The 12575-nt window shown below is 38.9% G+C and overlaps 1 protein-coding gene across 5 annotated transcripts in view; it reads right to left on the bottom strand.

The window, feature by feature from the left end:
* Positions 1–12575, bottom strand: part of Myo5b (myosin VB) — a 385932-nt gene that overhangs the window by 197809 nt on the left and 175548 nt on the right. For 4 of the 5 annotated variants that reach the window (XM_013075970.3, XM_087192987.1, XM_087192980.1 and 1 more), the window contains exon 4: positions 10675–10819. In XM_013075970.3, coding sequence (XP_012931424.1) covers positions 10675–10819 — 145 coding nt within the window. Of the gene's footprint in view, positions 1–10674; positions 10820–12575 lie in introns of those variants that run through there. The other variant, XM_087192989.1, reaches the window with a different exon arrangement.

The raw sequence follows: 12575 nt of genomic DNA, 5'->3' as shown, positions 1-12575 counted from the left end.
CTGTGCCTTCCAACAGCACTGATCTATAACAGGGGAAGGAGCCAGGTAGGCATAAAGGCATTTGCTTTTAAGTCTGTCCACTGTGGCTCTAAAGGACAAACATGGACTTTCTCCAGTCCACACTTCACTGCCTGAAGGCCTGTCTACACCACTGTTCATCCACAGAGTTCTCACTTCCCAAGACTGCTACTGACAAAGAGCAGGTGGGTCACCTAGGCTGCATAGGTGTTTCAGCATAGCTCTCAACCCTGCCTCAGACAGCACCTTGGAGTGTTTAATAAATATCAATGCCCAAGCCCCAAATAAGTCGCAATCTTAGGGGTGAGGCCTGGATGTGGGTAGTTCAAAGCCTTCCTAGATGATTCTCATGCAATGCAGAGAAACACTGCAGAAGAGGTGAGGCATGTCCTAAAATTGGAGGATCCCCCTCCTTCTAACAGGCTTTCAAATTCTGTATCTTCTTTGCTTAACCAAAACCTACTCTCAGACCCTTGCTTCACACTGAGATGTCAAAAGCAAACAGGTAGGATTACTCAAGGATTGAAGAAACCATCAAAACTTGTGAAATGGAGTCCCTTCTGGGAGCACTGAGTCCCTTGAAGCACAGATACTCATCTATTCCAAAAGTTTCCCCAACACTACTCCAAAAACATTCTCCTTTCTGAATCACTTGTGGAGCTTAAAAAATACAGAGGAGGATATGGTTTCACTCTCAAGATTCTTATTCAGGACTGGGAATAGGGGCTCTTCAGTGATTTGGATGCAGAGCTATTTAGGGGAAGCTCTGCTTGTTCTATCATAAGCAAGTCAGATCTAGTCATGTACTAGGACTTAATTCTAGTTATCTCCATGGAAAAAGACCTCCACAAACCAAAGCACTATGCATTGTTGTACATCTAAAATAATCAAAGAGCTACTAAAAAGAGCAGTGCTCTTTAACATAACCTAGAAAGAGAACAATAATAGGGAAACAACTGCCATGTATTCTTAACTGTACCTCCTTTGAAAGGAATGGATTACGCTGACTACCACCTTCCTTCCATTGTAAAGGGAGCATTGATGAGAACCACAGCAAGTGTCTGACATACAGTTTTTCCAGCACGAAAGAGAAACTATCCATAAAGCATTGCTTATGTGACTTTAGCCACTAAATGAATAATCTCTTACTTTGAAGTATGTATCTTTTAAATTAATTTTATTGGTACATTTTAGGTATACAATATGACACTGATCATTGAAAATTTGTACTTTTACATAATCTATCTTGATTCTTATTTTTTCCCCATTCCCCTGCCTTCCCTTCAACCCCTCCACCCCTATTTATAAAGACTTTGTTTCCATTTTTTCATTTTCTCATATTAATTCCATTCCCTTCTCTCCTTTCCCCTCCCACTCCCCCTTCCCCTTTGCCCCTTTTCTTCCTATTTCACATTATCTATTATACCTTTTAGTCCTTATTTACACTCTGTTTCTCACACCAGAGAAACTATTCTGTATTTACGTGTGTCCTATTTATTTCACTTAAGAGTATTGCCTCAATGTGCATCCATTTAGCTATAAATATTTCTAGTTTCTTATTTTTTATGGCTGAATAGTACTCCTTTTTTTTTTTAAAAAACCCCACATTTTCTTTATCCAGTCTCCAGTTGATGGGCATTTGGGCTGGATCCAAGTTTTAGCTATTACAAATTGTGCTGCTATGAACATGGGTGCACATATATCACTGTATGATTCTTTTAATTCTTTGGGGAAGATACCCAGCAGGGGAATAGCTGGGTCAAATGAGACTTCCAGTCCTAGCTCTTTGAGGTATCTCCATACTGATTTCCACAGTGGTTGCACCAGTCTACACTCCCACCAGCAGTGGAGCAGGGTTCCTCTCCCCACAGCCCCACCAGCATTTGTTATTGGTTAATTTCTTGATAGCAGCCATTCTTTCTGGGGTGAGGTGGAATCTCAGTGTTGTTTTCATTTGCATCTCTCAAATGACCAGTGATGTTGAACATTTTTTCATGTGTTTATTTGCTATTTCTACTTCTTTGTCTGAGAAATGTCTGTTCATTTCAGATGCCCATTTTTGGGTTGGGCCTTTAAATGTGGGAGGTCTGATTTTTTTAAGTTCTTTATAGATTCTAGATAGTAGACCTTTGTCTGAGGAACAGATGGTGAAATTTTTTCCCCACAGTTTGGGTTGTCTCTTCACATTGTTGGTGGTCTCTCTTGCTGTGCAGAAGCTTTTTAGTATGAAGAGATCCCACTTGTTGATTGTGCTAGTTCACATGCAACTGAGGTTTTGTTCATAAAATCTTTTCTGATGCCAATGTCTTCAAGAGTTCCAGCTGGTTAGTGTTTGTTTTAATATTTAGATCTTTAATTCATTTCAATTTTAGTTTAGTGCATGGTAAGAGATATAGGTCTAGTTTTAATCTTTGGCAAGTTGAAACCCAGTTTTTCCAGCACCATTTATTTAAGAGGTTATCCTTTCTCCAGTGAGGGTGTTTGGCTCCTTTGTCAAAGATGAGATGGCTGAGTGTGTTTGGAGTTGTTTCTGCATCTTCTAATCTATTCTACTGGTCCTCAGGTCTATTTCTTTGCCAGTTTCATGCTGTTTTTGTCACAGTAGCTTTGTAGCAAAGTTTCAAGTTGAGAATTGTGATACCCCCTACTAAGCACATATCTTTGTTAATAATGAAAAACTGAGCATGTTCTCAAAATATATAATTATGAATTGTGTTCTGTGCTACCATACTTTTATGTACATTATAAAATATATAATAATATTTTAAATTTTAAAAGGATGTGAAAAAAGCAAAGTTTAATGTATTTTCTTGAACACATCAATGAATCATCTTCCCAAAACTGATACCTAGCAGTTTGAAGACTGATGTTCCAACCCATTCACTATCACAGGCACCAGAAGTAACCATTGCTTCTGGCCACTTACAAAAAGCTGCTTTCTGGTGTCTACCATGAGTTTTTGTTACCGGTATCTGGCTAACTGCCATATCGAGTAACTGACTTTAAAACATCTGAATTGTTTGGTTCTTGCAGTGTACTATATTATTGCCTCTTTGCTTAAACTTGCAGATGGCATCACCAAAAGGGAAGAGTTGTTCACATTCTAATTCTAATTGTCAGGGCTGCCAAGCCATTACAGTACAATTTCTCTGACTGTGGAACTGAAAGCTGTTTGTCTTTCATCTTAAAACAATAAATACATTTAAACATAGTGCACCTGGTGCTTACTTCCTCTAGACAGATTGAGAGTGGAACTGCAGAAGTTATAGGTGATTGTAAACATAAGCCTAGAAGAAAGCCCAAAAGAACCTAGCTGAGCACATAGAACTGGTCATCCTTTGAATATTCACTGGAAAGTAATATTGGTTCTGAGGATGTCCAATGAAGGGAATCACAGTAAACTTTTAATTCTCCTCCCAGCCCTTCCTTCTTTTGGACACTGTGACATGATAATGACACACATTACATGTTCCATATCAGTACCATCACTATCACTATGTCTGACGTTCACTAAACACTTACTCTGTCAGAAACCATACTAGGCACTTTCACTTATCAATCAATTTAATTCTGACACTTGTCTGAGTTAGATGTTATTGCCTGTTGATAAAGGTTTAGCCTGCACCTATGTAGTGAGATGAACTCAAGGAACTGAAGGTCACACAGTTTGTCTCAAGAACACAGCCATTGTTCCTGTCCTTAGACCCTGAACTCTTCTTAGCTGCCTCGCTTCAGTTCATCTTCTTTTGTACTCAACTTAGGCACCTTGGCTCATGAGGTTTGCAGCTGCTCTGTGTTCTGGGATACAAACATGAAAATGTGCAGTTTGAAAAGAAAGAGTGGTTAACATGGCGTGAAAGGCATTAGTATGATGTAAATAGAAATGCCATTTTATCCTGCTAGACTTCACATTCTATTAGCTTTTTTTTCACCAAAAATCATTTCAGACACCTTGAAAACTATCTTACTCACATGCCACCACCATTAATTTCATAAGAAACCACGTAGGGTGACAAGTTTGACACTAACATTAGAAAAAGGCCATATGAAACAAAAACAAGGTAGAATTGCCTCAAGAGCTCATCTCCACAGGGCTCAGCGCAACACCAGACTCTGCGCTTAGTATTCCACATGTTTTAACCTGTTTATGCCTCACAGGAATTTGAGAAAGCAAGGGCGCACACAAATGTTCTTGTTGCATTCAGAAAACCCAGCACCTTACGTACAGGAACTTGATCAGGTGATGCTGGGATGCTAGCTGGGGTCCATGCTACCCTACTTGCTCAGACAGAACCAAAAAAAGTTACATAGAACCAACCTAGTGTGCAGAGGTTTTATAAAGACTAAGTGCTTTTTTCTATCAGATTAAATGATTAGTACTGGAAAAAATACGGTCCCTATACATAATGTGAATCTATCCAGATGAATAGTACTTTTTTTTTTGGTACAGGGGATCGGACTTGGGACCTTGTGCAGATAAGTAGTTCTTAATCAATGGACAAGAACAGACATACATGCATCAAGTTAGGGAGACCTAATCTGTAAAATGTAAAAATCAGAATGCAAGAAGATACGGTTATGGAATCATGGACCAGAGGCACAATGGTGAAATGATGCAATATGGATAGCTGGAAAATCCTGTTCAGCACATTAAAAAAAGTCAATTGCACAAGTGCATAATGAGAGCAAATCTCAAAAGGTGAATTTACAGTGACAAAGTAAATCAGTAGTTACCTGGGAGTGGTGGAGTGGACTTCTAAAGAATGCAAAGAAACTTTTGGGAATCAAGGAAATATTTTGATTGTGGTGAGGATTTCATAGGTGCATACATGTATCAAAATACATCAGACATGCACTTTAATGTGTGGCTGCACTTTACAGATGTGCAGTTTATTGCCAGTCAATTAAACCTCATTAAAGTTGTAATACAAATAAGTGCTTGAGCATGCACATGGACAGGAGGGGACAGATATGCAGCACCCTGCAAAGTCAACAATGTGAAATGCTTGCCAAAAGCTAATTGACTCGTGGTCTTCTCTACCAAAAATGCTGCATAAAGAAGTTAACTCTTCACCTCATTCAGGATGCCTTTTCCAGTGACCTCTGCCTCTCATACCAGAAAGAAAAATCAGATTGCTTCCTCTGATAACAGAACCACAGAGTATGTGAAAAGCCACGCTCATAAGGAAAGGGTGTAGGAGCCCCGATGTTTGGCCTAGAGTTGAGGCAAAGTATGACAAATGGGGCTTCCATGCCAGAAAATGCCCACTGGCCTGGACAGTTGGACAGGTTGAGCTCAGGCTCACGGGTGAAAGCAAATGGAGAGTGAGCAGAGGAGAGAAATGCCCACCAAAGGAAGCTGCTAAAAATGATAGAAATCTGAGACCAAGTTGCCTGCATTGGGTATGGTCAGGCAGCACCCACATACTGTTTGCTGAGACGTTGTATCTGGTGTTCCTAGAGTGTGCAATGAGTTTCTACCAGAAAAATGCAACTCGTCTCCTTTCTAAAAACATGCTATAATTCTCCAGGTAAAAGAGTGACTGTTAGTGAACTAAAGTATCCTTTAGCTTTATGATTGTAATTTGGAATTTAATCTGACAAAGCATACGGCTATGTGGCAGATGTGCAACTGTTAGTAACAGGTATAAGCTCTATACAGTTAACATAAGTTGGGCAAAGAAAATTGCCAATATATTGTTTTCTAAATGAATAATTACAAAAAAGATAGTGTTATACATTTACCATTAATTTCTTTTAAAATAGGGATGTTATCACTAGTTATATTCACTGCACACAATTTTCCCCTGCAGTTGAAAATTTAAATAGCATTGTTAACATGATAGGCAGACATAAATAATCATAGTTATCTAAGAGACTAGTCTGGATCAAAGATGTTACAGACCTTAGTTTCCTAGCATCCCTAGGGATGGTAATCACAGGAGGTCGCAGACAAGGAGACCCAAGTGATCAGGGAAGAATAGGTACAGATGACAGGCACAGAACTTTCCAAGGATGAATCTGCACAAAGTGCAACATTCAGAGCAGGTACAAGAGGTCAGACATAACACCAGAGAAGAGCAATCTATTCCTGGGTTCACACATCTGGAGTGTCTCCCACACCATATCCTAATGCCATTTAAGGCCATTTTTTTACTTGGAATCATAGACAATGAGAAAGAAAACAAAACTCCCTCCAAAAATCAGTTGACTGAGGCATGATTTCAGGTGTCACAATAAAAACTCAGCCGGTCATTGGTCCCTACTTACGGACCTCCACAGGGATTCCCTCACTGATTGTATCCAAAAACAGCTAGTGAAGTCATGTGTCAACTTTAACAGTTGCATCCCAAAGTTTTAACATGTTCCCAGCAGCTTGAATGACTGGTGGTACATGTATCACTGTTGCACTGAGTGGTTTGTACCATTGGTGGTACAAATGGATCTAATCACCTTTATTAGACTCTTTACTAATAATGAAGACACCTGATGGGACAGTCATGTATGTACCACTAGTGGTTCAAGCCACCCAGCAGCAAAACATATAAATTATGGCTCCATTGTGAATATGTTAAAGTAGTCATTAGCATTCAAAAGCTCCTGACAACTTCTCACTGAATTCTCTTTTTCTCCAAGGCAAGGCCAACGTTCTCCCTAAAGAGTGAGGACACTGGGGGCCACAGAGGCCAGAGGGTTTTCCAGGTCATGCAGTAGGTCAGGAGAGACAAGGCTACCAGGAAAGAACTCTGGATCCTCCAGCACAGCAAACAACTTACAAAAGAGCAAAACCTGGTCCTGCTCTCATTAGCATCATGTTCTTGAACTCAGAACATTAAGTTACATTGAAAATACCTCACATCTCCAATTTCCCCTAACTCCACAGCCCAGAATAACAAGCTACTTTATCAAAAATTAAGCTGTTGTTATACTACCTAAAAGGTGATCTCAAGACAAACTGTTCATTTCGCTAACTTATATATAACACTTTTTAAACATTTTCTCAAAGGTCCAAGTTCCACAAATCCACAGCCTAGAAGAGATACTCAAAAGTCCCAAGTCTATTCTCATGCACATCAGAGAATTCTACATCTTAATGACTAAGATGATAACATTGTCAATTCCATCCTTGTTGTTGTTCAATCTCCAAATATGGAGAATTCATAGCTTCTTCAGTCCCTCTTCCTTCTGCAACACATCTACAATCATAAATTTCTATTAGTGGTTATCTTTTTCAGTAGAACACACACTGACACTTCCTTCCATAATGCTCCCTGGAAGGCTTTCAAATTTTCTACCTGTTCTTTGCATTTGTGGGGACACAAACTAAGCAAGATATTCTCTCCCAGGAGTTCAACAGGGCTTTGCATTAGAATGCCCATTCCCACTGACCACAGGCTTTCACTCTCATGGATTCCAAACCTACCTTAAGGGAGACACCCACTCTAGCATAGGTCCATTTCAGTCACCATTTAGGACTATGCCACAAGTGTATCTAGATGAATTCTCCTGCCCCAAGATCCCAGGCAATAGCAATCCAGTCCTTCACTATTAGTCATGTTTTGGCAACACAGCAGAGACAGATGGGGAATGTGCGTGCTCAATTACCTTGGCTATCTAAGCAAATAAATTTTGTCTTTCAGAAAAATAACACAAAACAAACAGCTCAAAAAAAAAAAAAGATCAAACCCACCAGCATAATAAGATGTGCTCCTACCAAAGCAACCAGGAAAGGCACTAAAACTCTAATCCCACAATCCTACCATAGAATCTAGATACTTTGAAACCATTAAGAGAAAAAGTCTATCCTTTTGGCCTTTAGTGTTGCCTTGGGACCAGTCTGCTCTATTCTGACAAGACTATCTGGGACTTGTGAACAGACAATTGAGGAGTCTTATGGCTTCTTGGCTAATGCAGGATGCTCTGACCGAACAGATTGGGACTGGATTCCATCTCTATTTGCTAATTTTATGACCTTAGAGAACTGTTCAATGTACTTGAATCTCTATCTTCATCAGCATCAAAGGGATAACTAATCTGATGTGACAACTGCAATAACTAAATGCATTAATGTGTCACTTATTTCTGTTCTTCCTTGAGTGCATGACAATCATGAGCCCTGGAGTGAAGTACAGATGATACAAGGAAAAGAACACCCTACTAGGTAGTGTCATACTTTTTAATTCCTTATTTTTCATTCATTCTATACAGGTCATTTATAACCGACAAGTTATTTTCACGACAAATTAAGCTCATGAGAAGATATTCTTATCCCTGGAAATGGTATAAGAACACAGAAAAAAGATTACTTGAAATAGGATCCATGAAAGAAAATTTTTACTTTGAACAATGCTTAAATTGTATTACACTCTTATTCAAGAAGCTCTAAAATATCTCCATTGCTCTGGGCCAGTATTTCCCAAACAGTGCTGCACAGAACATTAGTCCCTTGAGATAATCTTTGAAAACAGTTTTGTGTCCAACTATGATTTGCAGAGGCACCATAATGCATCCCCATCTTAGAGATTCAGAATGTATGTCAATAGAGGGGTCCTGAGAAGCTCTGCCTTAAAGGAAGATGCTTAACTTGATTAATCCAAAGTTTCCCAACTCATCTGACCACATTGCTCACTCTAAGAGGACACATAGAGCTCAGCCCAGCTGCCAAAGGTCTACCTTGTCTTTAACTCCAGCCCCCAAAACTCCCTATAGATACACTCACCATGTAGGTGAAACCTGCCTGGGTACTGTTCCCAGGTCCTGCCTTTTTGTTTATAATAACTTTACTGACAGAACACACAATTCACTCATTTAAAGTGTATAACACAATGGCTTTTAAAACATTTTCAGAGTTGTGCATCCCATCACACTCATCAGAAATCAGTATTTCTCCTCGAGCTTCCAACTATTAATCTATTAGTTTGCCCATTCATGACATTTCATATAAATGCCATCATACAATATATGGTCTTTTCTATATGGTTTCTTTCATTTCCTACTTTTTCCTGATTTACCAATATGGTAGCATGAGTCGGTTCTTTGTTCCTTTTTATGACCAAATAATATCCATTATATACATACTCCCTGTTTTGCTTAGTTATCAGGTGATGGACATTTAAGTTGATTTCACATTTTGGCTATTGTGAATAATGCTGCTATGAACATTTATAACTTTTCAGACTGAATGTAAGGGGATATATATCAGTGGAATCACTAGGACTAGGACATATGAGAATTTCATATTGAACCTTTTGAAGAACTCCTAGACTATTTTCCAAAGTGGCTGCACCAATTTACATTTCTATTAGTAGTGTATGAGTATTCTGGTCTCTCCACATTCTTGCCAATACATGTTATTTTTTATTACAGCCATCCTAGTAGGTAGGAAGCAGTATTATCTCATTGCAATTATGTAACCATGTCTTTTGATGCCTGCCCTTATGATAACAGTATTCTACCTACCTAAGTGCTTTCTCAACTGCATCCAACCAATTCAGCCAGATCCAGATAAAACCCTACAGTTTTCTTGGAATCTGAAACATTGTCTTCAAATTCAATTTAAATTACACTAAGGCATAGCTTCAATTTATAATTCCTGTAATTATGGGCTTTTGCCTTCTTACGTCTTCTCTTTCCAACTAGTGAAGTCTTTAAGAAGTACAATAAGGGAAGTGGCCTCTATGTCAATCAACAGATAAATGGACAAAGAAAGTATGGCATTTACAATGGATGCTCCTTGAGACCATAATGCTAGGTGAAATCACTCAGACATAAGCTTAAATATTGCATGGTTTCCTCCTATATGAGAAACTCAAAATATAGTATAAACAAACACCAAAATAAAAGGAAGATAATAGGAAATAGAGATAGGTCTTTTGGAAAAGGGAAGGGGACCAAAAGGTGGAGGGAGAGGGTAGAGAGAACAAAGAAAGGGATTGAAAAAAACTGAGATGTATATGTACCAGCTCCCCAGAGGAATGTAATCATTATGTACTGCAAACATGTACTAATAAAAAATAAAGAAAATTTTAAAATAAAATACAGATATAAGAATTTTAAAAAGCGAAATGAGGTCTTACATTTCTTACTACTTCATAAATGTTTACTGACACAATTTAATGTAGGGGCTGAGGGAAGTAAAAGTAAGGGAGAGGGAAAATAAATGGAGATGCTATAAAATCATTCTCTTGAACCTTGGCATGGTAGTGCATGCCTGTAATCCCAGCATTTTGGAGGATGAATCAAGAGGATCACCGCCAAATTTGTGGCCAGCCTAGGGTACATAGTGAGTGCAAAACCAACCTAGACTACATAGCAAGACCCTGACTCAAAAAACTAAAAATCAATCAATCACTTTTTTATACCAGGGGAGGAGGAAAGAGGGCCCTAAAGAAGTCAAGGAGAAATGAAATGCAAGGGATTTATTCTATTACTCAAAAAATGAAATAATTCTGAGGAGCTGCTGCTCTCTTAAGTTTAGGTTCAAGGTCACAAGAACAAGACAAAGATAAAAGGGAACAGAACTCGGGCTGCTTCGCTTCCCAGATGTTTCTTCAATCCTAGTCTCACTGCTCCTTGGTGAGCATGAATAGCAAAGCAAAGCAGGAACTCCCCTTCCTGCCCTGACCCTTGGGAGAACTAGAATGAGGTTATTCTCACCTGGCCATCTGCTTGTAGGCTTCTTCTGCCACAGCAAAGATGTGGGGGTCCATGTCACCCATGTTTTGGCCACTGTAGGCATAGATGACATCTTGTCCATAGATTGGCAATTGCTCATAAGGGTTAATGGCAACAAGCACAATACCTGCAGACAGACAAGGCAGTCAGATTTCTATAGCACAACACTCATGTGGCATCAGCTTAAGGCATCAATCATGTATATTGAAACTAAAGAATAAGAGGGGAACATGATGAGTCTTAACCACTAAACTAAATCAAGACATATCTGTGTGCTTCTGAGCTAGAAAGAAAACAATGAGATACACACAGGCCAGGCCTTCAGCCATCTTATAGCCTGGAAAAGCTGTGTCCTCACACATGCACATACATGTGCACACTTATAAATGATCAACAAACTGAGTTCATAAAATACAGCTATGCAAAGTGTTGCAGGATGAGAGAGAGAAGGATTCTACCAATAGGTATGAGACTTAAAAACTCATCTAAGAGGGCTGGAGATTTAGCTCAGTGGTTCTGCTGCCTGCCTCGCAAGCGTAAGGACCTGAGTTCAATCCCCAGTACCAAAAAACAAATAAACAAACAAAAAACAACAAAAACTCACCTAAGAATTAAAATATGGGGTAAGAATTTTTTTCATTTATGTATGGTTTATCTTAACTAAAATACAATTTATGGACAGAGTACAGTTGGTGTACTACTTAACCTCTCAGTGCTTCAACTATAGAATGGAGATAACAACTGCATTGACGTGGGATATCTGCAGGATAACCTGACAAATAGTGGGAATAGTCACACTAGTGCTTTGCACAGGAAGAACTGTGTGTTTGCTTTTTATCATGTAACATCTTGTATCTTAATTTTTTCTTACATCTTGTGTTTCCCAAAAAGGATGTGTTGTAATGATGGGTTTAATAAACATTCTGACTGAGCAATTGGGGAATCCTGTAAGATTCAGAGCATCTTTTATAGATAGGTGGGGCAAATTGGTATTGGAGAATGTGCAAAGAAAAAATGCAAATTTAGTCTCCGAGACAAGACAGAAAAATGACCTTTTCTTTCCCCTAAGATCGTATTTTGGATGTCAGAAGACCCATGCACTGAGGAATAAAACCAGAAGGTTTTCCAGTCACTGGGCGTAAGAGGAAGCAAGAATGGTCAGGTTTCTGGGCATGGGAATTCTGCATTGTGTTCCCCTCTACTGAGATATGAGGAATCTGAAGTGTAATAAATCAGATTATTCCAAGTAAAGACACAAAGGCCAGGACAGGAAAGAGATACATAAGTCTTCCAATGCAAAAAGACTATCTGGATCAAAAACTGAGGTCCAGAATCCTGATAAATTCTATAAAACAAGACTAATCACTTAGAGAATCCTCTTAGAAACATCCATGCAAGTTCTTGTGGTTATTAGAGATTTCTATTAATCTAACTCATGTAGCATTCAATTCAAATTTTCATCTCAGATCCTGAGGTTACATTTTCCTAAAATACTCCAACTCCCACTAAGAAGCAAGTAGTTCCCTGATGGCTTAGGAAGGCACCTGGGCTACCTAGGTCCCTGAATGGCTGATGCCAGAGTTGCTGTGGTGTGCCTGGATAAACAGGGACCAAAAGGAGGGCAACTTTGAGGTATTCCTAACATTGCAAGTTACTGGTAATTTACCCTAAAAAGGGAGATTTTTCTAAAAAAAAAAATTATTATTGAAGGTTCTGATAACAGCTTTTTTCTTTCAAATCAAATTCCCTCTAGCAGTTGGGGTGAAGGAGCTTTTGGGAAACTATTCCTCTCTCAAACACTAAAATCTGGCAGAACAGCTCACTTAATCTACTAGCTAACTTGCCAATTCCAAACCCAAGTTGAATATAAAAATGAAAAGGCC

This window comes from Heterocephalus glaber, unplaced genomic scaffold, assembly GCF_053883595.1.
Source record: "Heterocephalus glaber isolate CG9 unplaced genomic scaffold, H.glaber_assembly_v1.0 deba00000331, whole genome shotgun sequence".
Classification (NCBI taxonomy): Eukaryota; Metazoa; Chordata; class Mammalia; order Rodentia; family Bathyergidae; genus Heterocephalus; species Heterocephalus glaber.
Note: the sequence above shows the minus strand (reverse complement) of the source record. Positions and strands in the feature narration are given on the sequence as shown.